The sequence below is a fragment of the Apostichopus japonicus genome, chromosome 11 (genome assembly GCF_037975245.1).
Source record: "Apostichopus japonicus isolate 1M-3 chromosome 11, ASM3797524v1, whole genome shotgun sequence".
Taxonomy (NCBI): domain Eukaryota; kingdom Metazoa; phylum Echinodermata; class Holothuroidea; order Aspidochirotida; family Stichopodidae; genus Apostichopus; species Apostichopus japonicus.
In genome coordinates, this window is record NC_092571.1 from 25571676 (window position 1) to 25584408 (window position 12733).

The following is a 12733-nucleotide window of genomic DNA, read 5'->3' on the forward strand; positions in this document are numbered from 1 at the left end:
CTAAAATATATGATTCCAGAAAATCTATCTAATGATGATGATTTGGTGATTTAAGCGGAAATAAATCACAGCTAAGTTTCCGTCCTAAAATGCACTGTCATATCCAAAAAGAAATTATATTCAGGAAACAATATAAAAAGCGAGCCGTATTATATGTCAACTGATTATTTAAGCTCTATTATGTTGACTAGGAACATTCATGGGCGTCGGCGATGTTTGTATAGTAACCCTCGTTAGTTTGTGTGTGTGTGCCTGTGTGTGTGTGCCCGTGAGGGAGCCTGAAGGAGGGCCCATTAGCCAGGAATTCTGAATTGGCACCGATAACTTAACGAGGAGCAACACCTTAGGGAGGGGCACAATATTCCGTTCCTCCAACTTGTGATGGTGGCACAGATAAGGGCGGTGGTGGGGGAGGGGTAACAAAAAAGAAGTATGCCGGGGGAGGGGTGGAATTGGAATAGAGGGCCAGGGATGTAACAGGGGAATTTTTTAAGGTAAATATCAACTTTAGAACATTGATCACCGTTTTTTTAATGTTGATGAGTTCACCCTAGAGTATACCCAGGTCCTACAAAGGAGGGGGGGGGGGCGAAAGCCATGGACCCATGGTCATTAAGAAACCCAGGAGAAATATGCAGGGGCCGGGAAAATATGGGACAGAATTTTCATATTAGGCTAAAAAAATGAAGACTGCAAACATAATTTCTCTAGTAGGGTAGTTCCTCTCTCTCCACTGCAAATATAGGGATCATTCTTCTTGACCTCGTCTTTCAAATCATCCGGCGACGCCCATGACTTGCAAATATCTGAGATGTTATAATTATGAGATCCTTGTTTGAGTCAGCATGATAAATGCAGTTAACCCACAGAGCTGTCAACGAATTTAGCCTTGATGATTGATTACTGCGTACTATAAAGGCATCATTTTGTATGGGACACAACTCGGCTATAGTACCCAAGTAACGTAACACTTCCGCCCACTACATGCCATTTTCCAGATAGCCTAGATTTCACCTTGTCATGTTATCCAAGAGCATACACCATTTTCGAACCACAGTTGGACACTGATTCATTAAAATATATCGTTTTTTTTTATTACCTTATTTAGAGCAAATCGCAGCAGCTGTTATCGCCATGCATGTAAAAAATCGATCGATAAGTCGAGCGTATATAAACTCAGCAGGGATAATAATTTGTCTATGGTTGTATATTGACATGATCACTCAACAACGGTCATAACGCATACCAACTCATATTGATGTACAGATAGACCAAACTACGTATCTCTACCATCGATCATATAACGCAGAAATACCTTGCGTGCGTGTCACAGGATAGAAGTATATATTACTGGAAATATAGGTAAGTGAAATAGTCCATTTGTTTACATGTGTAGGCTTCTTTGAAACCATGAATTTCTTTTAAGTGTGGAACCGGTTTACAATTTCTTAGGAGACTAGAACGGACATGGGACTGCATGGAGTTTGGTTTACCGCCGTTGTCAAAAGGTCTCTTGTGTGTCTTCACACGGACTTGTGTGAGCAAAACCTCGGGATTCCTGCTGTAAGAGTTCACGTGTAGAGCACTGATACTGATCATTTGACCGGGCTTGTCGGCACGAGAATCTCTTCTAAAGCTGATTACTGAGGTCCTCTAGAAGTCGGGATATAATTACGGAGACGCAGCTGCTTGTATTTAAGATAAAATGCCAAATTGATCACCCCTGCAGGAAGATCCGACGACTCGGGAAGATGGTAGGCTTTATTACACTGAATACAGTATGACGTTTGACAGCAAACTATATAGGCCTAATGAGGTATTTGTAGTTTGTATACCTGCACAATATATCTGTGAATGATGAAAGGAAACGCTTACTGTGGAGTTACTGTATAACATTCAACAATCCCCTTTGGTTCGTGTTATAATAACATGGTGGTATATCTATATCCTCGTACAGCGTGTAAGTATATATGATATGTACATATATGCCCGGAGTATAGCCTAGTTAGTACAGTAGTTCTAGTTAGTTAGCCTAGTTAGCTCGGGGTAGTTTCAAGACTAACTTATAGCTAGCATGGTACCCGATGACGGGTTCTTCGCAAAAGTTTGATAAGCAGATAATTTTATCGTGAATGGTAGCATGTCATAGGCTACCGTAGTGTACTATTGTGTACCCAACAGAATGGTTTATATGTGAATCAAGTTACATTGGCGATCTATAAGGCGTTTGCGTATATATAGACCCCGGGTTGACATTGGCCAATTATTTGCGTATCAGGTGAAAACAGGGAGAATACTTGTTTTGCATGACAGGCCAGTACGCGGTGAAGGTGGAGGGAAGGGGGGGGGGGCTGGTGGTGTATCCGTAGACATCCCAGGCTCATTTTCAAAGGTCAAAATAGGCTAGCCAGAGAGAATGGTACGTCTGTCGGTCGAGGGGGGCGGTGAAACAAATTGCCATTTTAAACAAATTGATATAGGTAGGCTCATAGTTGCAAAAAATAGTTGCAATATATATATATATATATGTATATACCGTAACCATTTATATATATGCATCCAATTAAAGTGGTATTCCGTTGGCAGTGATTGATTGCTTACTAAAAAATGCTGAAAAGTACTTTTTTAAGAAAAGTCACCCAGGAAAGAACCTGGGCACGAAAAACAAACAACCAAACGACTGATCCGCTCTCAACCCCAGTCCCCTTGCATCGAGACTGTAACTCATGTGATCATCGTCAGGTGTGTATCACGATGCCCCTCGAAAGAGAACAGATACTACACATAACCTTAGCCAAGGCCGAGAATGCTTAAAAGTTGTCTGCATCTATCTCGGTCAAAATCACAACCTCATAGCATTTTGTATATATGGTAAAGGTATATGGTATCCGATGTGGCAACAGATGAATGAATGATGTCATCACTATACAATGCAGCTGAAAATGTGTTTGTTCAAGTTTCTTATACAATTTAACTCACCTGTTTACCGAGGAAAATAAATTTTCTATCAAAAAAAATAAGAAGTTCATTTTGATGAAATTCTCAACACAGAAACATAAGAGGCCACGCAAAGGTTCCAAATGTATCAAATACACAGGTTTCAAGGATAAATTAAGAACAAATTATATCAGGAAAAAGATTATATTAGTAAAGCCTTTCTAAAGAACGTTTACCGTTCAGTGATATCATATACCACCTACTGTAGTCCATTACATGGAAGAATGGAGTCAAGTTAGCCAGTCAAAATAGCTTTCATTCGATCGACCATCTTGAGCTATAGGGACAATATATCAATATGGGCTTTTAAGCAACACGGTTTGGAATAGTTTCTGTTTTCCGTATAAGAGCAACATTGTCTGCGACAGGAATGTCCATTAAACTATACACACATATAGATCCTCCCTCTCGATGATAGAACGGTGCTCATTGGAAAGGTATAGAACAGATGAGTTAATCTTTTCTGTGAACGCACAAGTACAATTGAATAAGCCTATATACGAAACTGCCAAACACGTTCACTATACGTACACTGCTACTTTATGTATGTGTATGTAAGGATGTAAGGGTACATGTATGTATACGAGTATGTATGCGTGGACTGCATGTATGAACTTGTGTCACATGTGTGCGTGGATGTGTGTGTGGGTGGGGGTCAGGGGGGGGGGTGGTGGTGAGGACTGCCAGGTCCCGTGCCAGTCTGGCACGATGTGTCTGCATGTATACACAAAAAATGGTCGTTCACGGTGTGCGCTCACCAGTCGTTGAATGTGCGGGGCCATATATGGGTGTCGACGAGTATCAGTATCAAGTTCATGACAGCCGAGCAGGTAAAGAGTGCCATTGCGTCGATGTGTTCATTACGTACGATGTATCCGTCTTGCGCAGTATCACGATATTACGGATTACCTTTTAACGGGGGGGGGGGGGGCATTTTGGGTAAGATCATGTTAAAGTAGTAAACCTGTTCTTTTTTCTAAGGGACACGTGATACACATTTGACGATGATCACTAATATAGTCAAAATCTCGATTCAAGGGAACTGCCAGGTACTTGATAGTGGATCAGTTAAGTAGTTTAGTTTTCGTCAATTTCGTGTACAGCTATGGGTTCCATGATCTCGGGTGTCTTTTCTTAAGAAGGACCTTTAGGGAGCCTATATATATATATGGCACTTAACTTTTGTTTCGATGTATGTTTGGACCACTAATACTTGGCCTGCGGTCGTCATTTCCCCCTTTCTTTGGTTTATATTCAATCAGTGTGACGCCTACGAGAATAGCCTACCTTTTGTATAACGCTTAAATACATCAGTAAAGAGATTGTATACTGGAATTAGCAGAAGGAGACCTTTCAGTCTGGCATCTCCATAGGCTATACGAAGATTAACTAGCTCTCAGAAAATTATTACCTGTTTCTAGAAGCCTTCTGACTAGTACAGATTCTCTCAATTAATATTCAGATTAGTTTAAGGTAGATTGAGTATATTTGTGGAAGTGATATTTAGCTGTATTTAAAACGATACAGTCTGTTGGTGATTGGTGAAGAAATAATAACAAGGAATAGAAATAAAATTTGCCTGCAATCGAAACTGTTATGATTGACTTTCTCTGTCGATTTTTTCCTCATGCAAATGCGCAAGCTGTTTGCAAATTGTTTTTAAAGAGCCCTACACCCTATCCTATCACGAATATACCGCATCAATACATAGTAGAGGTCCTATCGTTCTCTTACTGCATATCAATATTAATCCACGGTGTTGTTTTAATGAACAAGAGATTCAGACTCCTTGCGTGTGTGTCAACTCGGTAGGAGCAATCGATTGCGGTGTGACATATATGCAACCGTAACATACTAACAATGTGAACTTGGTATATATGTAGTATGTACAGGTTGTCTTCAAAAATGGTCTAAAGACAGGGGGAATGACGTCATGTCTAGATAAATTACCGACGTTAACTGTACGCATATAAAATGCGGGAAACGAGTTGATGACAGAGGTGATCAGAGGTTATAACTGAATCAAATTAGATATTTTGCCCTATGAGGTCAGGGGAAATGTCGATCATTCAATTATATTCAACTTTCACTTACTTGAGGAAATCTAGGGAGTTCCATTCGTTCGCAACGAATACATAAATAATAACCGTGGAGTGTGTACCTGCTTCGTACTCGTATTTGTACCCACACCAATGGGAATACTACTTTTACTCGTAGGCCTACTCTTGCTATTGTACTCGTGTTTAAACTGCGAACTGACAATACTCGCTATAAGTTTTTTCTTCCCGGGGCAGTGCCGGGGGTTGTGTGTGTAGGGGGGGGAGGGGCAGTCGAACTGTAGTTACAGTGGCCACATCCAGTTATACACCTCAATATAGTATACCAGAACATAAGTATACTTTACTACATTCAAAATGAATATGGACAACGTAATGGCAACATGATAAGGGGCCTTAATTATCATGTTTGTCCAAAAAGGGCCCGCATAATATCGTTACCATGCATGTATAGAAAGTTGCGGGAACGTCTTGCAATCAAAGTTTAAAGGTTTGGTACTCGCACATGGTTTAAGTGTTCCCTGACCACTGTAAGTGCCTGCCTGCATCTCTTCACAGTATGACCTCAGGATGACCTTGAAAACAATATTCTCTTGATGGGTTTGACAGCAATTGTATATATAACTCTTTTATCTTTTGCTTTCCTTCTTTCCAGATAGACGTCTCTGAAACGGTGACCTTACGTTGTGTAAATCATTGAGATTTTACCGTGAGAGAGTATTATAATATGTCAGATACTAGCTGGAATTGATATAGTGTAAGCTGAAATATGATCGCAATGGTGCGGGTATTGAGTTACTGACGTTTTGTGTTCTCATTGTTGCTTTTCTTTCTACGAGTACATTTGTTGTCAGAATGCAGACGGCAATACTTGGGCAGACATGGCTCTTATACAAATAAGCTCATTCTCCATGTTTAAAAGTCGTAGGCATACTTTGGAAATATTCGTCATTTTCGTAGTCGGTGTTTGGTTTTTTACGTCAGTCCTCGAAGAGGCTTTATTTAGCGATGACGCCGACGACGACACCGCATTCTATCACCGGCTCTTTGAAGGCAACTTCCACGATAAGAGAAAACGAAATTTTACTTGTTACAACAATGACGATCCATTTTCCCAGGATTTGTTCCCCGCTCAGTTACTCGAAGAGAGAGGATGCGAGCAACGTTTACCGAATGTGCTGATCGCCGGTGTCAAGTATTGTCGGACGGATGTTCTGACGTCATTATTACGTCACCATCCTTACCTCGCTTTCCCGAAATTGACCACTGATGTATCGTATTTCAACGAGTTCTACGATTTGGGTACACAATGGTATCAAAGCCAGGTAGGGTATTCAATAGAGGACCAGCTGACGGTTGATGCTAGCCCGTCATATTTCACGGATCATGAGGCGCCCGCTAGAATCAAATCGGATCTCTCGAATACGACGAAAATCATTGTCCTGTTCTGCGATCCCGTGGAGAGGGCATTGAGAGAGATTAAAGACGTAAGACACGATGAATTCGAGTTGCTAAGCGACATGGAGGTGAGGGCAGAGGATCTGGATAATCCGTTCATCCGAAACGACGAGCAGCATGATTTGACTCTAGCCGAAATATTCGAAAATAATTCATCGTTAAAGTATATCAAAAATGGAATTTATGTGAATTTCTTCTATGAATGGTATCAACACTTACCTCCGAGTGCGTTTTTCATGCTCGGCGAAGGAAGACTATTTAACGAGACCGAGAAAGTCCTAACCAAGTTGGAGACTTTTCTCAAAGTGCCGTCATATTTTTCGTCGAAGATTTTTCGAGATCCATTCCAAAATGTCATCTGTATCAGGAACAACTTTAAATTCGATTCATATTGCTTTTCTCGGGATAATTTTTTGACGAGGCAAAACATGACGAAACTTGAGAAATTACGGGACTTTTATCGACCGTACAACGATAAACTTCAAAAGCTATTCCTCGTACCAGTCTTATGACGATAAGTGTTGACATATGGAAGTGGGTGCGTATGGTATATGAGGCACTGCCGCCTGAAAGTGGCGGGATCATATAGTCGCAATAAAACTTAAATCATAGCTAAGTACGTTTTTCCATTGAAGATGATGTGAGTTGTGTATGCCGGTAGTTGCGGTAATGTTTAACTCTTGCCGAAAGTATACGGCCGTGAATATATATATATATATATATATATATATATATATATATATATATATAAGATAAACAAGCGAATATCTTTAACAACGACATACTGCTATATTTCGGAGTGGTCACCACTCCATCGTCAGGCAATTGTACAAGATCAATTAAATACAAGGGCTAATACATCCGAAGACGACAATAGTGATAAGCATGAGTGAATTTGTAAACTAGGAATGATTAGTACAAACCAGCAATAGAAAATAAGTGGGGATTAAAATAGCTCCAACCCGTAGCTCGCTACGTTTCTATTCAAGTCAGCATTTAAGTCTTTTATTAGGAGACTGTCATCTTCCTCCTGAACCACTGGGATTCATTACCAATAGCGACACAATGGTCAACAAAAGGAGGAAGATTATGTTTGTGCGCAGTACAATGAAGGTTAATAACGCCTTTCTGACCACCAAAAGAGCTCATCAGATGTTCTTTGAATCTATAAGACTTAAATGCTGACTTGATTAGAAACGTATAGCGATCATTTCTCCTGGTCCTAACACTTTAACTACGGTTGTAGGAAAAAACTTCATTACGATGGAATTGACGAAAAAGAAAAGAATCATTAATGAGGATTGTTCTTGCGATGACGTCATGGCCAATATTCTTTTATTGTCTTGCCGTTTCTCATTAAAAATGTGAAATGCGTTTGCGGAATGCTTGCTTATAGCCCTATATACTTCATGTCTTCCGAAGACTGTGCATGCATCGCAAACTGTCACCGTTTTTCATTGGTTCAATGATACGAGTCTAATGAGCGATCAAGAAGAGTAAAGAACATCGTCAACTTAATGGCTATGATGACGTCATTCAAGCTGGTGGGTTTGGCTTATCGCGGGATTGAGGGTGTTCCGTGGGGTTGAATTATTAGGGGATTGGGAATTTGGGAGGAGGAACGAATTTGGTAGGTTAGGGGTGGGGTGCCACATCAGAGAGGATATGCCTGCATCCACCTTATCATATAGGCAACGGCTCATAGAGAAAAAAGCGATATATGTGTACTAGGCAAGGTTAATATTCAAACACTATATTTTTAATTAGTTTTTATCTTAAAATTTCAAAACATCGGGAAAAGAGCATAAGTCCAAGTGGCCTTACACACACCCAGACTGTGTGGTAACTTTTCGAATATATGCGATTTATTTTTTACGATTTCTGTTAAACAGTTGTCAGAAGTGCCTTTTGAACAGTTGCGCTATATCATGTAGTTTATGAATCGCAGAAGATATGCCATTGTGTATATGCATTGATCGTTCGTTTATTGTGCGCCCAAAATGAACCTAGCTCGTTGCTATGGTGACGGCTGCTCTTTAAATGGAGACTGATATAATAGTGATTTTAAAATTAATGAAATCCACACTGTGCTGACAACCTATAGTAATCATCATGTATACGGTTTCGATTAGTGTTTATAATGAAATAAAGCAACGATTGAGTTGAAATTTGATATAATTTCCAATGTTATTCGACAATTAGTTCCCATGGCAATGCACATCCTTAGCTTGCTTGGTTCAGTTTTTAAATTCAAATTATAACACAAGCGCCCAAGTGACGTTTTTAAAAAAGGAGGAGAAAAAAAAAACTTCCACGATTGTGAAATCTTTTGAATTTTGTATTTTGGATATGATATTTATGAAAACGAGTCAATTTGATAATCGAATGTAAATGTTGATTTCTTGCAAGCTTCTCCGTGACCATAATTTAGTTATTAAATTATAATTCAGATCGTGTTAACTTGACGATTTGTAATCTTGTTATATAGATATAGTTCCTAGAAAATGTCCGACGTGATTTTCAAAAGAAAACTCACCTTATTTTGGATCATGAAGAGAAACTGATATTTACAGACAGATATTTTCATGGTTTGTACTTGATATAGCTCCTGCCCCGCCCCCCCCCCAAAAAAAAACAAAACAATCGTCTGTAGTAAAGCAATTATGACGCAATTTCCAAACTATAACTGGAGCTGTAAAAGCTTACAAGACAAAACTGTACTTATTTATTTAATTTCAACAAGCAACTTGTAGGGGCATGTCCATAATATTACCTGTTATATTGTCGCTATATTTTATTCGACTTTCGGTTAATCGAATAATCGACAACAGCTCAACGGTGAATAAAGGTTTATCACATCTCATTACCATATTATAATGAAGGAAACCCGGCTATTAGTAATCGCCATTCTTTATAACTGTTGGTACCTTTCCTGTTAATTAGTAACTTTTGAATATTAATTTGTTTTAATTAAAAGTAGAATTACCTAAAAGAACATTTTAACCGTGCAGGGACTTCGATCGTAATGGCTGCTTGGTCATGATGTAATTCAGGTAGACGAGTATCAGTAAGTGAAGTTTTGAATCGGTAATCGGTATTTATACAGTGGCGGTTAATCGATTACAAAAAGTGCAATAATGGAATAATAGAAATAAGCATATGTTTGTACAGACTTTGTTACCGTCATTAATTTTAATTGGAAACAAGATGTGTGCTGCTATATCCGATGAAGTTTTATCCTTCCTCATTTTAATGAAATAAATGAATTATGTTTGTAATATTTTGGTCCTGAAGATTCCAGTTTTTTTCTCTGAGATCTTCAGAATCGTTGTAAACTCGCACGTAACCAATTTTAAAATATTATTGGGACATTCCATCATATAACGTTTACAACCAAAGATTGTAATATTGATGAATTGATTGCATCTTTTTATTTATTTATTGGATTTTGATCAATAATGTTTTTCGATGTTATTTCATGCTAAAATGTCCAAACAGTACCGCTGGAATAATCACTTTTCATATCCAATAATGCAGTAAAATTTTGACATTTTCGAAATTTATGTGGTTAATACTATGCATATATACCAAAGGTGTCTGGGCGACGAATTGTTGAAACCTAAATAAATCATTCGTTACATGCCCATTAATCTTCATCTAGTGACAAATATTTTCATGTTGAGGAATGCTTTTCTTTTCATAAATTTGTTCTGATATGTCACACTCATTTGGGCAGCCAATTGGGACTTATTTTCCAATGTTAATATATCACTCTATACTGTCCTCTCATGTGATGCTTCAAAGCACTCGTACTAACGGTATGAACAATTCCGAACCATTATCTCGTAGTTTCGTAAGACCTGAAATAACATAACAATACGCCACAAAGTTTACCACGTATTTAATCAGTCACGGTTAGTTAATCATGTGATTATTTTGTCTGCGTATAGCGCCGTCGCAACTCTTGTGTTTTGCGATTTCCACTTTGCTCATACGGAAGGAAATCACAGTACGTTACGTAGGGTGGCAGTGACCATGAAACTATACAATGATATGCCATAGAGATAAAAGGCTATATCCATCATGAAGTTATGGTTGATTAATTTAGTGCCTTCCAATGATGACTCAGAGTTAACACATTCTTTATACATTATTTATGTCTGTTCTTATAAGAGAATCCGGCAGATGTTAGCTGGACTGTTTTAGACAGGATTTAATAATTAAAATTTGATTATAATAATTATATCAGGTTTTACGCATCTTGCTGGTATCCTTCAACTGTGTGTGTTTGTGTGTCTCTCTGTGATCGTGTTCTACAGAGCGAAAAGATATATATATATGTTTTGACATTTCTGTCCTAGCAGGAAAGAAATCGGTTCAGTCTATGATAACTGCTGGTAGTCTGCCTGTCTGTCTGACATTGAGTGTGGGTGGGTGTGTATGTGGGCATGTCTATAGGCCGCACAACTTGGTGACATGGGACAAAAGAAATTCATGTCACCAGTTGTCGAACATTGAATAGTCATCTCGGTTGTCCAGACAAAGGGTTAGAATAAAGGGAAATGTAATACATCGGTTGTACCCGAAAACAAGATTGTGTGTAGGTGTGTTATATACAAGGGTCGGGCATCACCGCTACCGCCCCTACCGCCTAGGCCCCTTCATTTCTCCTAGAAAGTGTATTACCACAAAATTGTAAGTACATTAACCTAGTTTATCCCATACCTCCCCGTACCCTTACTGACCCCGCCGAACTGTAACCACTATGATGATCCCGAGTCTGGTCAGGCCTGGTACTAGCTGCTGATGTTTTTAAATAAGTACGATACGATAAAATTTGAAAACTTTCTTGTAACAATCATGGGAGGGAAGGGATGGCGTTGGAATGGGAAAGGGAGTGAAGGGGTGGGTTGGTAGCCAAGGCACATAGCAGGGACATACGTCACTCAAGTTATGCTGATTTTTCGGGTTACAATATGTTCACAAGGGTTCCAGAGTACACTATTGATTTCAAACGCTCTTCGCTTCAATCAAAGAATAGCAGTGCCCTACATCTTTTTACTCGCGAATGTTGAACCACCAAGAATTTGTGCTTTTGGATTCATTGCGTTCATATGATCAGACTGTGACCGCTGCTCATCTCAAAATCAGTCAGTTTCGCCCTGGCATCAAATACAATACCTTCATTGTATTCAGTGAAGGAATTCACGTAGGCCTACCAAATATGACGGTTCAAAAACTTTAACAAAGGCTGCATTCGTTTTCGAGTTAGCCTTTGTTTTGACAAGCGAAATCCCTCCTTCATCGTGATTTCTCCTGATAACATTTTAAATGTACGGAAGCGTAGAAGGGACATTGCATTGACGAGTTACCAACTTGACAAAACGACAATTTTCTGCAAATTGACGAGTTGTCGAGATGGTAACGTGACAAAATTCAGAAAATTGACGTTTTGACGAGATAACGGATCTCGTCAATGCAACAATTTTCTGCAAATTGACGAGTTGCACAGTTACTACCATCTCGACAAGATGACAAAATTCAGAAAATTGACGTTTTGACGAGTTAACGGATCTCGTCAATGCATCAATTTTCTGCAAATTGACGAGTTGCACACTTACTACGTATACCATCTCGACAAGATGACAAAATTCAGAAAATTGATGCATTGACGAGATCCGTTATCTCGTCAAAACGTCAATTTTCTGAATTTTGTCATCTTGTCGAGATGGTAGTAACTGTGCAACTCGTCAATTTGCAGAAAATTGTTGCATTGACGAGATCCATCATCTCGTCAAAACGTCAATTTTCTGATTTTTGTCACGTTACCATCTCATCAACTCGTCAATTTGCAGATAATTGTCGTTTTGTCAAGTTGGTAACGCGTCAATGCAATGTCCCTTCTACGCTTCCGTATAAATGTTTTGATCGTTTTTACAGGAATGTAAAAAAAAACGACACATAGAAGTTAGCCTGAAAGTGTACAGGTCGCTGTGAATATTGTGGTTGTTGTTAGTTGCACACGGGCATGGTACCTTCACAGGCACTGCTGAACACTGATCTTCTGCATGCATACACCGCTCCTTGCCCAGGCCGAACCAAACCCGCTGTCCGGGATCCCCCCACAGTCGCTAAATAGTGAGAATACATCGCTTAGTACAGTCAATAGATTAATGTATGAAGTACATTGTAGAACATGTAGAAATGATGTTTCGATACAT

The 12733-nt window shown here is 39.1% G+C and overlaps 1 protein-coding gene across 3 annotated transcripts; it reads left to right on the top strand.

The window, feature by feature from the left end:
• The first annotated feature begins 972 nt into the window (after positions 1–972).
• Positions 973–9155, top strand: LOC139976153 (heparan sulfate glucosamine 3-O-sulfotransferase 1-like). Of its 3 annotated transcripts, none has more exons than XM_071984622.1 (2): positions 973–1754; positions 5710–9155. In XM_071984622.1, exon 2 carries the CDS (start codon positions 5936–5938, stop codon positions 7022–7024), a length of 1089 nt encoding a protein of 362 aa, XP_071840723.1. In that variant the 5' UTR covers positions 973–1754; positions 5710–5935; the 3' UTR covers positions 7025–9155. The 3 variants fall into 3 exon arrangements, with proteins under 3 accessions (XP_071840723.1, XP_071840722.1, XP_071840724.1); XM_071984621.1 differs by having other exon boundaries at positions 973–1362; XM_071984623.1 differs by having other exon boundaries at positions 973–1362; positions 5714–9155.
• Positions 9156–12733: the final 3578 nt, after the last annotated feature.